Source organism: Erpetoichthys calabaricus, chromosome 1 (assembly GCF_900747795.2).
Source record: "Erpetoichthys calabaricus chromosome 1, fErpCal1.3, whole genome shotgun sequence".
NCBI lineage: Eukaryota > Metazoa > Chordata > Cladistia > Polypteriformes > Polypteridae > Erpetoichthys > Erpetoichthys calabaricus.
This window is the reverse complement of record NC_041394.2, coordinates 340,968,955-340,986,137: the sequence shown is the minus strand read 5'-3', so window position 1 is coordinate 340,986,137 and position 17,183 is coordinate 340,968,955. Positions and strand designations below refer to the sequence as shown.

At 42.1% G+C, this 17,183-nt stretch overlaps 1 protein-coding gene across 2 annotated transcripts in view; it reads right to left on the bottom strand.

Moving 5' to 3' along the window:
• The window catches only part of LOC114667633 (zinc finger protein 501-like), a 28,463-nt gene that overhangs the window by 10,659 nt on the left and 621 nt on the right, over window positions 1-17,183 (bottom strand). Inside the window, exon 2 of one of the 2 annotated variants that reach the window (XM_028823008.2) lies at window positions 14,397-14,698. In XM_028823008.2, coding sequence (XP_028678841.2) covers window positions 14,397-14,658 — 262 coding nt within the window. In that variant the 5' untranslated portion in view covers window positions 14,659-14,698. The remainder of the gene's footprint in view (window positions 1-14,396; window positions 14,699-17,183) is intronic. The other variant, XM_051926919.1, reaches the window with a different exon arrangement.

Below are 17,183 nucleotides of genomic sequence, written 5' to 3'. Positions count from 1 at the left end.
AAAGTGGAGTCCATAAAATCTGTAAATATTAAGCCAAATCCAAGCAATTCGAGTCAGCTGTATCCACGAACTATACGTACAATAAACGAAATAAAACAAGCATAAGAAAGTGCAGAATTAAAGCGAATTTTGTGAAACGTTTTGTTAACAGGGAGGAGCGGCGACAACAAGCGTGCGCCGGCATCCCCTCACCTGCTACAATAAAGCAGTTATAATAAAGAAGTTTAGTAGAGTTTTACTTTATCTCATTTAGCGTTCTTCCCGGCGGTGTTGCCGTTTTTTAGTGTTAGTGTCTACTTAGTGTTTGTGTTTAGTGTTATGGAAGGAGTGATCTTACCACCGTCAGATTTTGCAATGAATCAGTTGGTAAATAATGATTATTTATCAACAGATCACATGAGCAAATTCAACGAAATTTTAGCTGCGCATACAATTTCCAGCCTCAAAAGGTTTTGCTAATGTGGACTCCTGACATACCTATAATGCCCATTCCACAAAATGCAAAACATATTCAAATATTACCTTCTGCAGCTACTGAACGAGTGACTCACTGGGTGTGTACCTATTATGATGGTGCTGTAATTCATGTCTATGACAGTTTAAATGCTGATAAAAAATTCAACCTCACCGAAGAGCAGCTTCGTTTCCTTTATGCTTTGTTTCCTTACAAACCTCCCATAGTTTATGAAGACACACAGCAACAATTAAATCATACATATTCTGGTGTATTCTCAATTGCATTTGCTGTGAGTATTTCTTTAGGTATTAACCCAAGTGATATACAGTATATACAAAATGTAAATGTTCGTTTGTTCAAAACCTTAAATCTCCGAAAGTTCTTCACCGATTGCTTTGAAATTTTGACACAACGTTGCATTCAAATACGCGCGTGTTTTTATATACATATTATATAGATGTCACACCTGTGACAGGTAAAAACATGCTTTTTTTTTTTTTAAAGCACAGCGCCATCTGCTGGACGTAAAAGCAACACACGCTATACTAAATATTTTATGATTCTGTTTCAATGTTTCGATCAAATACATTTGTAAGTACGTGAATAAAGGCAGCGACATGGCAGTTTTTGGCGTGTAACCAGAAAGAAGTGATAGGAATGCGGTCATACATATCGATGAAATTGCACAGTATTAGGCTGGAAGATACATAAGCAGCAATGAAACTGTATGGCGAAGTCTTTCATTTCCCATACATGAACGAAGTCCAGATGCTGTTCACATAGCAGTACATCTAGAAAATGGACAACGCGTTTATTTCACAGCTGCAAATGTGCAATAAATAGCCCTGAATCCACCGACTACAACGTTAACTGCTTTCTTTACGTTATGTCAAAATGACGTGTTTGCGAAAACACTGCTGTATTCGGAAGTGCCTACGTATTACACATGGAATGCGAGTAGAAAATCATTTGAACAACGCAAGCGAGGAGAGCGAGTCAACGGACAACCTGGCATATCCAAAGAAACCACGATAGGCAGACTGTACACCGTGCATCCCAATCAAGATGAATGCTTCTTTGTTCACATGCTGTTGGTAAATGTGCCCGGTCCAACGTCTTTCCAGCAATTGAGAATTGTCAATGGCGTTACACATGCCACTTTCCGAAGTACATGTCAAGCTCTGAATTTACTGGAGAACGACCGACACTGGGATGTATACATTAATGACGCGTGCAACACGTCACATCCAAATCAAATTCGTGCATTGTTTGCAATCATATTGACCGCCTGCTCTCCTTCATCTCCAACACAGTTATGGGAGAAATATAAATCGCACATGGCTGAAGATATTTTCCGTCGAATACGCAAGTAAAATTCAAATATAAACATGGATTTCACAGCAGAAATCTACAAATAAGTGTTGATAATGATTGAAGATTTGTGCTTAGAAATCGCGAACAAAGTTCTCAATCAATTGGGAATGCCATCACCGAATCGATCTGCTGCTGCTTCGTTCAATTTAGAATTGCGTCGTGAACAAAATTACAACACGGGTGATCTTTTGTCGTTATGTGCAATCAAATATTCCTAAGCTAACGCTTCAGCAAAAAGGCATTTACGATCAAATAATGCAAACTGTCAATAACGGGGTTGGAGAAATCTGGAAATTGGGAACAGAAAGGTGCCGGTTGATCTGACCTCAGGACGAATTTCATTGCCTCATAACTTCTGCAATTTAGTGACGTCAAAAGAAGAATTGGTTGAAAAAGTATTTCCCAATATTCAAACCAATTATAAGAATCACGATTGGCTGAGTGAACGAGCTATTCTTGCGGCCAAAAACAAAGACGTCTACGAACTTAACAATATTATTCAGTCTAACATTCTGCACAGACAATGGAACAACAAAAAATATTGTATACCCACAAGCATTGTGAAATTAAGCATATCTTTTCCATTTAACCAGACTGGGCCACAGCAACGCATGGCCGGGTACAGCTATATATATATATATATATATATATATATATATATATATATATATATATATATATACACCAATAATGTTACTGAGAAACTTACAGCCACCGAAACTTTAGGTCACATGCCTGCAAAAGAACCTAATTGAGGCAACTATTTTTACTGGCGGTGGCTCAGGGGAGAGAGTTTTTATTCCTTGCATCCCTGTTATACCCTCTGATCTCCCATTTCAATTCAAACACCTCCAATTTCCAGTAAGGCTCTGCTTCACAATGACAATTAATAAGTCTCAGGGACAGACCCTACAAAAGGTTTGCATTGATTTGAGGCAAGATTGCTTTTCACATGGCCAACTATATGTTGCATGCTCAAGAGTAAGCTCAGCGCATAGCTTGGTCATATTACAACCGGAAGGGCGAACTGACAACGTGGTATACAAAGAGATCCTTAACAAATAAGTATTGGTACATTTTCCCTCAGTTTATTATTTAAAATTTTAAAGCAGTACTTCGCCGCTGCGAAGCGCGGGTATTTGCTAGTCATCTTATATATAAACATCAACACGCGGAAGTGTGTGTTTTTTTGTCTGTGCGGCCTGGAAATGTGAGGCTACAGCATGAAGCTGAAAGAGCTGGCAAGGCGGCTCCAAGTTAACGAGTCGGAAGAAGAAAGAAGTACGAGGCTACAGCATGAAGCTGAAAGAAAGCGACTCTGTCAGCAAAGTGAAACCGCTGAAGAAAGACAAACTCACTTAGCTGCTAATATACAAGCGAGGCGAGCACATCGGCAAAACAAAACCTCAGAGGAGAGAGAATCTCGCTTAGCCGCTGATAATGACAAGGAGGGCAAGCACGTCCGCAACACGAAACCACCGACTCTGCATTTCAATTTTTTTCTGAGGATTTCAATTGTTTCTAGTATCCTGGGCTTTTTATAGCACGAGCTTACACAGCTAGTTTGAAAATATAAAATCCATTAGGAACAACAAAAATAACTCCAAAACTAACACATAACAACATCAAGCAGGTCTGTAGGTTTTTCAAATATACTAAACCATTTAAGATTCTTTTAAGACTCACTCTGGATTTACTAAGGAGCAAAAAGGTCTCCTGAATGAGAAAAAGAGAAGAGCATTCAAATCCAGTGACAAAGAGGTTCTGAAGGACATTCAGCAAATGCAAAAGAAAAAAGTTCAGTGAAGGAAAGGCAGCTTACAAAGGTGAAATAGAAAACAAACTTGCACAGAATAACATGAAGGAGGTCTGGAATGGAATGGGCATACTTACTGGACTCCAGCAATCCAGAGCTCAGGTGCTAGAAGGGAATGTGGACAAAGCTAACACCCAGAACCAATTCTTTAATAGATTCTCCCTCCCACTGCCACCTTCTTCTACTGACCAGTCTCCACAAGCCATCCCTACTACTTTAACACCTTTTACTCAAACTGGTCCTAGGTGAGGGATGAGACAAAGAGTGGTTCAACAAAACCTCCTATGAAGAACAAAAAATTTGGACAGCGTTTTCCCTCGCCCGGACGTGGGTCACCGGGGCCCCCCTCTGGAGCCAGGCCTGGAGGTGGGGCTCAAAGGTGAGCGCCTGGTGGCCGGGTCTGCACCCATGGGGTCGGCCGGGCACAGCCCGAAAAGGCAACGTGGGTCCCCCTTCCTATGGGCTCACCACCTGTGGGAGGGGCCAAGGAGGTCGGGTGCAGTGCAAGTTGGGTGGTGACCGAAGGCGGGGACCTTGGCAGTCCATTCCTCGGATACAGAAGCTGGCTCTTAGGACGTGGAAATGTCACCTCTCTGAAGGGGAAGGAGTCTGAGCTAGTGCGCGAGGTCGACAGGTTCCGGCTAGATACAGTTGGGCCCACCTCGATGCACAACTTGGCCTCTGGAACCAATCTCCTTGAGAGGGGCTGGACTCTCTACCACTCTGGAGTTGCCCCCGGTGAGAGGCGCCGAGCGGGTGTGGGCATACTTATTGCTCCCCAACTTGAAGCCTGTTCATTGGGGTTTACCCCGGTGGACGAGAGGGTAGCCTCTCTCTGCCTTCAGGTGAGGGGACGGGTCTTGACTGTTGTTTGTGTGTATGTGCCGAACAGCAGTTTGGAGTACCCACCCTTTTTGGAGTCCCTGGAGGAGGTGCTAGAGGGCAAACCTTCTGGGGACTCCCTTGTACTGCTGGAAGACTTCAATGCTCACGTGGGCAATGACAGTGAGATCTGGAAGGGCGTGATTGGGAGTAATGGCCCCCCCAATCTGAACCTGAGCGGTGTTTTGTTATTGGACTTCTGTGCTCGTCACAGATTGTCCATAACGAACACCATGTTCAAGCATAAGGGTGTTCATATGTGCACTTGGCACCAGGACACCCTAGGCCTCAGTTCGATGATCGACTTTAGATAGATAGATAGATAGATAGATACTTTATTAATCCCAAGGGGAAATTCTTTGTGGTCATGTTGTCGGACTTGCGGCCACATGTCTTGCACACTCGGGTGAAGAGAGGGGCAGAGCTGTCAACTGATCACCACCTGGTGGCGAGTTGGCTTCGATGGTGAGGGAGGATGCCGGTCAGGCCTGGTAGGCCCAAACGTGTTGTGAAGGTCTGCTGGGAACGTCTGGCAGAGTCCCCTGTCAGAAGTAGCTTCAAACTCCCACCTCCGGCAGAACTTCGACCACGTCCCGAGGGTGGTGGGGGACATTGAGTCCGAATGGGCCCGGTTCCGTGCCTCTATTGTTAAGGCGACTGACCAGAGCTGTGGCCATAAGGTGGTCGGTGCCTGTCGTGGCGGCAATCCCCAAACCCATTGGTGGACACTGGCGGTGAGGGATGCCGTCAAGCTGAAGGAGGAGTCCTACAGGACCCTTTTGTCCTGTGGGACTCTGGAGGCAGCCGATAGGTACCGGCAGGCCAAGCGGAATGCGGCTTCAGTGGTTGCTGAGGGAAAAACTCGGGCATGGGAGGAGTTTGGGGGAGGCCATGGAGAACGACTTTCGGATGGCTTCGAGGAGATTCTGGTCCACCATCCGGCATCTCAGGAGGGGGAAGCAGTGCAGTGTCAACACTGTACAGTATATGGTGGGGATGGTGCGCTGCGGACCTCGACTCGGAATGTTGTGGGTCAGTGGGGGGGGTTTGGGGTGGCGAAGACCTCCTCAATCCCACTAACATGCCTTCCAATGAGGAAGCAGAGCCTGGGGACTCGGAGGTGGGCTCCGGGTTGGGAGCGAGACCCTGCCCCAAGTGGAGGAGTTCAAGTATCTCACGGTCTTGTTCACGAGTGAGGGAAGAATGGAGCGGGAGATCGACAGGTGGATCGGTGCGGCGTCCGCAGTGATGTGAGTTCTGCATCGTTCTGTCGTGGTGAAAAAGGAGCTGAGCCGTAAGGCAAAGCTCTCAATTTACTAGTTGATCTATGTTCCTTCCCTCACCTATGGTCATGAGCTATGGGTAGTGACCGAAAGAACGAGATCGCGACTGAAATGAGTTTCCTCCGCAGGGTATCTGGGCTTTCCCTTAAAGATAGGGTGAGAAGCTCAGTCATCCGGGAGGGGCTCAAAGTAGAGACGCTGCTCCTCCGCATCGAGAGGAGTCAGATGAGGTGGCTCGGGCATCTGATCAGGATGCCTCCTGGACGCCTCCCTGGTGTGGTGTTCCGGGCACGTCTAAAAGGGAGGAGGTTCCAGGGAAGACCCAGGACACGCTGGAGGGACTGTCTCTCCTGGCTGGCCTGGGAATGCCTCGGGATTCCCCCGAAGAGCTAGAAGAAGTGGCCGGGGAGAGGAAAGTCTGGGCATCTCTCCTCAAGCTGCTGCCCCCGCGACCCAATCTCGGATAAGCGGAAGAGGATGGATGGATGGAGATATATATCCTCTTTAATAAAATCCCTGTGTGCGTCCAGGTGTCCGTGTGTGTCTTCTGGTGAAGTGCGCATGCGCAGGGCACGGTGCGATGCGCGATATTACTATCAGAGAAAGTTACAGGCGTTTTACGGAAATACAAACTAGTATTACTGTGAGAGGAAATTAAAGGTACACAATACAGTGACTCATATTATAGCCACATACAACCAGTATTACTGTCAGAGGAGATTAAAGGCATATTACCGACGTGCACGCCTGTATTACCACCAGAGAAAATTAAAGGTATATTACGGACGTACAAGCCAGCAGACGCACAAGATAGTATTACTGTCACAGAAAATTAAAGACACACAATACACGGCGGCAGCCCACGAAGAACGGTCAGCTCAGCAAGTAAACATCAACAAAAGAAAGGCTGAAAGAAAGAAAAATACGACAAAAAAAAAAATGAATGAGGTCAAAGTCCCTTGCCATTTAATATAGACTGTTCCTACTAATGTTTATGCACTACTGTTCTAGCGCCCGTTATTGTAACGGGCTAAATGACTATATAATGGATGTTGCATATTTTTACAGTCAAATAAAGCAAAGACAGTAAAACTATACAACATTCCATGATCTGCTTCTCGCAACTGAAAGAGGGCACCGTGGCAGATGTTTGCAGATGGCAGACCAACCACAAGCGTTACCTGGTAGGTAACCACCCACACAATTCAGGTCGTCGAGACTCAGACTACGAATGCAATATATTATATATAAACACGATAACTTGAGTTTGCTTTTACTTAGGTCAACTAAATTTTGCATACAGGTATTAGGTACAAAACTTAGATTTCAATCAACTTTTGGACTATTCCTGCTAACTGGAAGTGATACTTTACCTGAATACATACTCGTTTTTTTTTTTATTCATGAAAAAAGTCTGATTTATTCAACTTTACTTTTATAATAATTGTTCACTATATTATTGATTTGATTAATAGCTGATGGTTCTTTAATGTATATAATATAAAAATATAATCATTATTTTGCGGTTTACTCCTCAAATATCCATCCCCATATCCGAGTATACGAGAAGTCTAGGGGAGACCACTCCCGATTTTGTTTACTTCTCTTCACTTTCCTTCTAAGTATTTAATTAAACCCAATAGTGCATGATTTGTCATTTGCAAGTTATTGCTAATTAGGAGCAATTAAAAACCAAGAATACAGCTGTTTAAGATTAAAATAAGCAATAAAGGTTCAAAATCTTAATGACCGAGACAACTAAAGTGAAGAAGTGTTACTTGAGCAATAAGTGCTTCTTATTAAGCAACTGGGTCAGAACAAAAACCTGCAGCCACTGCAGCCCTCCATGAACGATTTTCTCCACCCGTTATAAAGCATAGTATGTGTGTGCATAAATATTTATTTAACACTAGAATTACCAGAGCCTACGAGAAAACTCGTAAATCCGGCCCACCTTAAATCCTTTCTCACCTCTCCGTCAGCGTCTTTTGTCCTGTAAATATGTCGATAAGCAGCAAGCAGCTGCTATACCATCCCACCGCCCCAGTTCAATTCGCAAAGAAGTTTCTCAGTGCTCAGTGTTTATCTTCGAGTGAAGTGCTGGAACTTTATAGGGTAAAAAAGTACATCAGCATTTGGAATACATACAGTATCTCACAAAAGTGAGTACACCCCTCACATTTTTGTAAATATTTTATTATATCTTTTCATGGGACAACACTGAAGATATGACACTTTGATACAATGTAGTCAGTGTACAGCTTGTATAACGTTGTAAATTTGCTGTCCCCTCAAAATAACTCAACACACAGCCATTAATATCTAAACTGCTGGCAATAAAAGGGAGTACACCCCTAAGTGTAAAATGTCCAAATTGTGCCCAAAGTGTCAATATTTTGTGTGTCCACCATTATCTTCCAGCACTGCCTTAACTCTCTTGGGCATGGAGTTCACTAGAGCTTCACAGATTGCCACTGGAATCCTCTTCCACTCCTCCATGACAATGTCACAGAGCTGGTGGATGTTACAGACCTTGTGCTCCTCCACCTTCCATTTGAGGATGCCCCTACAGATGGTCAACAAGGTTTAGGTCTGGAGACATGCTTGGCCAGCCCAGCACCTTTACCCTCAGTTTCTTTAGCAAGGCAGTGGTCATCTTGGTGGTGTGTTTGGGGTCGTTATCATGTTGGAATACTGCCCTGCGGCCCAGGGAGGGGATCATGCTCTGCTTCAGTATGTCACAGTACATGTTGGCATTCATGGTTCCCTCAATGAACTGTAGCTCTCCAGTGCCGGCAGCACTCATGCAGCTCCAAACCATGACACTCCCACCACCATGCTTGACTATAGGCAAGACACACTTGTCTTTGTACTCCTCACCTGATTGCCGCCACACACGCTTGACACCATCTGAACCAAGTAAGTTTATCTTAGTATCATCAGACCACAGGACATGGTTCCAGTAATCCATGTCCTTAGTCTCCTTGTCTTCAGCAAACTTTTTGCGGGCTTCTTGTGCATCATCTTTAGAAGAGGCTTCCTTCTGGGATGACAACCATGCAGACCAGTTTGATGCAGTGTGCGGCGTACGGTCTGAGCACTGACAGGCTGACCCCCCCCCCCACCACCACCACCACCACCACCCCTTCAACCTCTGCAGCAATGCTGGCAGCACTCATACGTCTATTTTCAAAAGTCAACCTCTGGATATGACACTGGGCACAAGCACTCGACTTTTTTGGTTGACCATGGCGAGGCCTGTTCTGAGTGGAACCTGTCCTGTTAAACCGCTGTATGGTCTTGGCCACCATGCTGCAGCTCAGTTTCAGGGTGTTGGCAATCTTTTTGTAGCCTAGGCCATCTTTATGTAGAGCAACAATTCTTTTTTTCAGATCCTCCGAGAGTTCTTTGCCCTGAGGTGCCATGTTGAACTTTCAGTGACCAGTATGAGAGTGTGTGAGAGCGATAACACCAAATTTAACACACCTGCTCCCCATTCACACCTGAGACCTTGTAACACTAATGAGTTACATTACACTGGGGAGGGAAAATGGCTAATTGGGCACAATTTGGACATTTTTCACTTAGGGGTGTACTCACTTTTGTTGCCAGCAGTTTAGATATTAATAGCTGCGTGTTGAGTTACTTTGAGGGGACTGCGAATTTACAACGTTATACAAGCTGTACAAGAACTACTTTACATTGTGTCAAAGTGTCATATCTTCAGTGTTGTCCCATGAAAAGGTATAATAAAATATTTACAAAAATGTGAGGAGTGTACTCACTTTTGTGAGATACTGTACATTTCATGTGTGTTCCATGTCAACAACAATCTGTGTAAAAACGTTGTTAACACAGAAACGTTTTAGTAATAATTGACAAAATGTAGACATAAAAATGTATATTGTGTGAAGCCTGAAATACTAATATGAAATTAACACTTTCACAAAAAGATACAAGTATCACAAAACAAGTGCACTTTAATTCAAGAATTTAACTGAAGAAAAAAGAAAGCAGGTTATGGTAGGCGGTTGATACGACAGCTTGCGTGGTGCAATGCCAAGAAGTGCTGCCTTCCAATTAAGAGGTCACGGTTTCGATATCAGCTTCTTCACAAATTTTCCATTTTGAATAGTGAGCTGCACTTTGTTTTTATTGTATGATACTAACAATAAAAACATACACTTGATTTACGTCTGTAAATTTATAGTACTTGTCACAGTTAGCATTTTTTTTTCTTCAGTTTTATTCTCTCACTCATGTTCAAGCTCTCACACCGACGCGGTTTTCAGATAAAGATGGTGTATAACAAACAAACTTGTTTTGTTATACACCCTCTATTTGAGAAAAGTGCCAGATCTTCTGCGCAAACAAGACTGGGAAAACTGTGGACGTGGATGTGAGTGGTGTGCTCGACTCAGAATGATTGTGGATGTGAATTTTTTTTATTCAGTTTTGTTCTTGAGTGTTCCTGCTCACACTGAATTAGTATGCACCTTCTGATCCATGATGTCAAAGCCGCACTGAAAAAAAAAAAAAAAAGAGAGAGTCGTAGGTATATATGACATTTGGAATAATTCATTTTATGACCTGTATTGTACATTTCGGAAAACGTTGTTGCACTAATGTAACATTATATTCATTTGCATACCTTCATGTGGTTGTAGTCAGTGACCGCATTTTTTTTTTTTTTGTTTGTTTTTTTTCCCCCTAATCTTGGTCAGTGTCCACATGTTGCTGTATGGTGGTGTTTCTTTTGAACTCCAGAAGATGCAGAGGACAGAATAGTACAGAGAGGTAAGTTCCACGCTATATACAATCATCAGATTCAAATGTTAACAGTTACCACACACACCCAAGGACCGTCCTTCCTACATTTACGACATGTGTATAAGGTGTGAAGCCTCAAGTGCAAATATCAAATAAGCACTTTCACAAAAGGTACAAGTATAACAAAACAAGTGCGCTTTTATTCAAGAATTTAAACGAAAAAAAAAGAAAGCAGGTTACAGTAGGCAGTTGATAAGACAGCTTGCGTGGTGCAATGCTAAGAACTGATGACTTCCAATCAAGAGCTTCTGGGTTCGATGCTGGCAGCTTCTCAAGGTTACCGTTTTGAGTAGAGAGCTGCTCTTATTGTTAATATTATACAATAAAAACATACATTTGATTTGAATCTCTTTAGACACACGTTAAATTACACAGTTCATTGGTGCAGATAAGCGATCGAGTGTGCCAGGTTTTCTGGAGAATGAAATTAGTGAACCCACATTGGACTTTGTAAACTTCACATGCACTAAATACGTGAAATATGAATTCCTTTCATAACTTGTGCAAATAAGAAGCTGCGGGCTAGTAAGTAGATGGCTAACTAATGTAATTTCCTTGTACTATAAATAAGTGCAGTGGTTAGCGGTGCTGCTTCGCGGACGAATACCTGTAAACATAAAGCACGTACCTAAACCCTTACACTATGGTTAAGATTAGGCTTGTGGGAGGGTAACAGGGTATGCGATGGGAATTTCATGACTGACTGCTTTTTTATGTCACTGCGCTACAAGAGCAGGAAGTGACGTCAAACTGAAGCGCAGAAGCCTTGGTAAAGGCGTAATTAGGTAGCCCCGAAGCACACTTTTGTAATTTTTTAATCTAACATTATCTCGTACATACGCGAAAACATCTCGTACGTACGTGATATTTTCACGTATGTAGAAGATAAGGGTTATCCCATAATTTTTTTTCACTGTGCGGTTCAGAGCTTCCATAAATTCTAGCATTCTAGAAGTTTTTAAAAGTTGTTAATCTCTACTCTTAAGAGATCAGTGGGGTCCTTTATCCTGCCTAGTGAACGGATGAAACTCTAGACTTATGTGATGTGTGTCGATTATGTCCGCCATGAGCTGCTGTATGTTTACTTATCAGTTATGCGTTTTTACTTCTTTGGAGAGAATCATGTGTTCATTGCTCAGTAAGGACAGTGGACACATCAAGTCAGTTTTTTTTTATTTTCACTACTGCCTTTTGTCTCGGTCTGTGAGACTGGAGGAGTTGTGTTGTTTGTCACCTGGGATGGTCACTTAGAATTGCTGCCGCTGGAACTGACAATTCATAGGACACATTTAAGGAGGTATTCCCAGTAATCAACAAGTCAGTGATTGCTGGGGATTGAGCTCACCACTCTGCAGCACTGCCCTGAAGCAGGCTCTTTCTTTCAAACTTTGTGCTGCCTTCTGCTCTCCTACTCTCCTCTGATGGACTAGGACTCGGCTTACTCATCTATGTTGGAGTGTACAGAGGTTAGTAGTGAATATAAATTGTAAAAAGTGATTTCTGATCAGTGGTCTCAAAGGTAATGTCTCTACTTATGGACTTATGTGAACGGTGTGTAAATTGCGAGGCTACCCCTTTAAGAAAAAAGTGATGTGTGGTTCAACTGAATGCCTTGTTTGGTTGGCACTGCCGGTAGTGTGAAAGTGTGAGTGAGCGAGTGGCCATACTTTCATCGTTTTGGGAGAGGTGAATGCAATCCTTCTGAATTTTTTAATAAATAAAATGCCTGCCTAGTTGCTCAATTTATAATTAATACATTTATTCATAAAAACATTTACATGTCCACTGCTACTCCCACACTCGCAGAATTCATTCCCACACTCACCAGAAGCATTACTGCTCGTAAAGAACTTGTCTGATATCATCCTTTACAGGATAAAAGCAGCCTGAACTCAAATAACCAGAAGATACCCCCACCACCACCACTGAGGCTTGAAACTTCACTAACCTGTGATCTCTGACAAAGCCAGTTGAGTGTCTGTTACGCAGTTTTAATGGTGGTAGTGCATTCTCAGAGACCATGGGTGGGCCGAGCATTAAAATGTCTGAGGTGTGGCGGATGGCTGGGGTCCTTGTCTAGCTGGGACGTCTTTATTATGGAAGGACCGGAAGAGAAGCAATATCTCCCCCAGGACACTAGAGGGCAAACCCCCTGGATTGCATTGGGGTCACGGACTTGGAGCTTGGAAGCTCAGCCCTGCAGGGGTGAGTGGCCACAGCCAGGGGGCACCTGGACAGTTTCAGAGCCCTGGACTGAAGATCCGGGTGCACCTGGAGTGCTTCCAGGTGCCCATGCAGCACTTCTGCCACACCAGAAAGTGCTGCCGGATGATCGTCAGGGAGCATGTGGAGCGCATCCGGGTGCAGTGTAAAGGAGGCCGCCTCACTCCATTTCTGGATCCAGAGTCGCGTGGTGGAGGACAGAGCTTCTGGGAGAGTAGTGGAGGCGGTAGAAGACAAGAAAGAAAAAGACAGAAAAGGACTGGGCATTAACTGCCCAGAGAATTGTGAGCATTGTGTGCTGTGAAAAGGCAACAAAAAAAATAAATAAATAAAAGCGGGTGCTTTAGGACTTGTGTGGTCTGCCTGTCTGTATTCAGGTTAGAGGGCTGTCAGACCCCTGATCTTCCACATGAGGTTTTTCTTTTTTCCTGAATTACATGTAATTATTTCAAAGTGCTATAGTGGTGGAAAATGACTGGTTATGGCATCCCATAATAAGCCTATAATTGCACTTTGATCAAATTTACACTGCAATATGGGACTATTCAGCTTTTTTATATATAATTCTCTTCAGCAAGCACAGGCTGACAGGGCTTGCACATATTTACAATTATAATGCAGTACCAGTAAATGATGGTTCAGTACAGTATATCTTATATATAAACGTCTACGCATGCGTGCGTGTGTGTGTGTGTGTCTGTCCGTTCCAGAATTGAGAGGTGGAGTTGGGGTAAGCGCTCCGCCTCTGAGGAAACAAAATCTCTTAGCCGCTAATGCACAAGCAACGTGAGCACATCAGCAAAACAAAACCTCCGCAGAAAGAGACAGTCGCTTAGCTGCTAATGCACAAGCGATGCGAGCACGTTGGCAAAACAAATCCTCCTAGGAGAGAGATGCCCAGAGTAGTTCCTTTCAATTACCTGACATCGCTACATTTCAGTTTATTTTCTGATGATTTCAATAGTTTCTAGGACCACGGGCTTTTTACAGCATGGGCTTACACAGCTACTGTATACACACACATATAAATTATGTCAAACATACAGTAAAATAGAATCAACTTCAATTTTAATATAAGCAGATCATGGCTATGCTCTTTATACTATTTAAAAAAAGATATGGACAGTTGGCAATGGAGAACAGAAAAACTTCAGCTGATAGCTTTAATAAAGAAAATAAACTTGCAGTAAGTATTAAGAGACAAGGTCACAGTGCTGATGACCTCTGGCCTATCCCCCGGCAGGCACTCTCCACTATTATAAATACATATATCTAATTTTTAAAAAAAATCACTGTTAGGTCCCAGGCTCACAAAATCTTTAGGATTACTTTAATAAATACAAACAAAAGCTTAGGCTGCTCAAAAATGGCTACACTTACCTGAGCAATTTACTAAAAGAAAACAACTGTCCTCAGTTTTCCCATAAAGTTTTAAACTTCACTGCATTTCCAAAAGCTAAGCATGAGACCTGCCTTACAGACCACACCGACTGAACCCAAAACTTAAAAGGTATTTTTAATTTACGCTTACCTTCCCCAGACTGGTTTGGTGATGGCTGATCTTCCTCGGTTCTAACAGATGAATTTTTCTCAGTCCTCGTCTCAGGGATGATAGACATCTCCTCGTCCTCTTCTTTAATGCACACAGTCAGCAGTTTATACTCCTCATCCGAGAGGCTGAGACTCTCCTGTTCGGAGTGGTCAGACTCCCATTCACAGTCATCCTCCTCCTTAACAATCACAGTCATTACCTCCATGGTGTTTATGTCACACGTGTCCTCTTTCACATCCATCCCAATGCTGCAGAAAAAAGCAGCAGATCCTCCTTCCTTGCTGTTGAAAAAACAGGATTTAATTGCATAAAAATTTCTCCATTAAGATATAAAATGTATGAATTTCATTTTATAGTGGCATATCGACAGTAGTGCAACATTTTTCATATCAAGTTATCAAGAGAAAAAACAGTTGGGGCCCACCAGTACTCATTATTATAGTGTTTTATGGTAAAAGTACAGATTTGCTTTATACATTTGTTTAAAATATGCTTATTGATTTTCTATGACACAGTTGTAGAAAAAAGTAGTAGCCTGGGAAATAAAATAGGCAAATTACTAGTGTGACAAACCTTCTATCTCTCTAATATAAATAAAAAATCCAATATCTGTCTGTCTGTCTGCTTTTCACAAGAGAACTACTTAACAGATTTAGATCGGGTTTATTTCTATAATTTGCTTGAACATTCCGGTTGATTTTGCAACTTCTCTCATCGTGCTAAGTATCATAGTTTGCTTGGGGTACCGATTTATTTGCGCGAATCCGAGAGAGATGCAGTGGGCTGAGGGGAGCCCTCCTCAATCATGCACCAGCCTCGGGGTGTACTTTACATTCTCTTAGCTAGCGAACGAGAGAACTACTTCACGGATTTAGATCGTTTTTTTCTATAATTGGCTTGAACATTCCAGTTGATTCTGCAACTTCTCTCATCGTGCCAAGTGTCATATTTCACTTGCAGGAGCAATTTATTCTCACTAATCCGAGACAGAGTGGAGGGGGAAGCGTGACGTCAGGAGTGGGAAGTAGAAAAGGGCCCTCCTCACTCATGCACCAGCCTCCATTCCATTCGGTCTGCCTGTCACTATATTTTGGATTGTACCTCTGCTTAGCAAGCAATCCCCGTTTGTTTATTGATTTTTAAAGTTTGTCCTGTTTCACTACTACATGGATGAAGCTAGTTATTAATATGGACAATGGAATTAACAGAAGAAGCCATCATAAGGCACTTATGGGAGTAGAGATTATAATACAGAGTTAAAAAGAACTGATCAATATGATAAAAATCGGAGCAGTAAATGTACAAAAAAATAATTAAAGGTGGACATGAAGCGGTGGTGGACTACATCACAGATTTGAACAGCATGAAATGAAAAGTGTTGTACAAAGGAAACAATTAGAGGACATGCTGGATAATTGAAAGGTCACGTATACTGTAATTGAGGCATTAGGCATCGGCAGCGAGGTTACAGACAAAAAAAGTCGGACAAAAGGGGCTTAATGACAGAGGACAGCAGATAAACGGCACAAGTCTTAAAGTCAAAACCGCAAGAATTCATTAAAATTTACAGATGTCGTCTGTGGAATGAAATGTTGTACACAAACACAATAAAAATATCTTCATTATCTAAACATTTAACACAGTTATGAACACCTATTTAATACTGACGGGTAGGAGAGGGTAATAAACCGGTTGATCTAGTTTATGAGGCGAGATTAATCCATAATGCAAGATCAAAGAAGCGATGTGCATATTGAAGCATAAAGCATATCCTGTCACAAAGCATGCAAACGAATGGAAAAGTGATTTTCTGCCAGTGTTCATGTTTCTTAAAGGCGAGGTCTGTGGGGCGTTTGGGCTTCTATGTGAATAGACTGCGAGTAGAAAGTGAGCCTCGGTTCATTAAGTAGATGTGTATTGGGAATGAGACAGAATCAAAATTTCACATCACAATTATAGTAACCAAAATGATCATGGTTAATGGTGTTATCACGGAAATGTTAAAATGTGTGTGTTTTTTTAAACAAACAAATATTGAATTAATTTCACCACATTTAATATCGAAACAGAACATTAACTATTGTCATTTAGAAGACAAACATTTATGGCTTCAAATATTTTAAACCAACTGCAACGTCAAATTCTATAAATGGACATATATAAAGCACAAATAAATTACACAAGCAGCATTTATGATCAGCCTGCAGTAACCATAGGTAAACATTCAACATGTAGACTTTTCACAATATCAACACACCTAAAACCACTCAAACACACAACTCGTAACATCTGGAACAGAACAGAGAAGCAGCAGCAACCGCATAAAGAAATAAAGTGCGTCTGGCTTAACCCCGTATAAGTATTCAATTTATTTGATTGTAAACTGGAATGTAAAAATGTCAACATTCCTACTTTGCCTTGACACGGGTTTCACGTGATTCATAAATATGGCTATAAATGGCTAATATTTTATGATGTACAATGCTTTAAATTCATTCTGCAGTCTGAAATGAATATTGCAAGCATAGACCCAACAACACTAACAATTTTGCAATGTCACCGAAACAAAACGTATATTATAGTTAGTTAATGTAAATATAAACGATATTAGTACTCCATATTTTACGATTTTTTATTTCTATTTTATCCTGCGTATTAAGAATTCATCAAAGCTCATGTTATACATTTTCGGAATGTGCAACGCAATTAATAAAAAATATGTAATAATTAAAAGGTATCCTCGAATTCCTCAAATATGAATGTGAC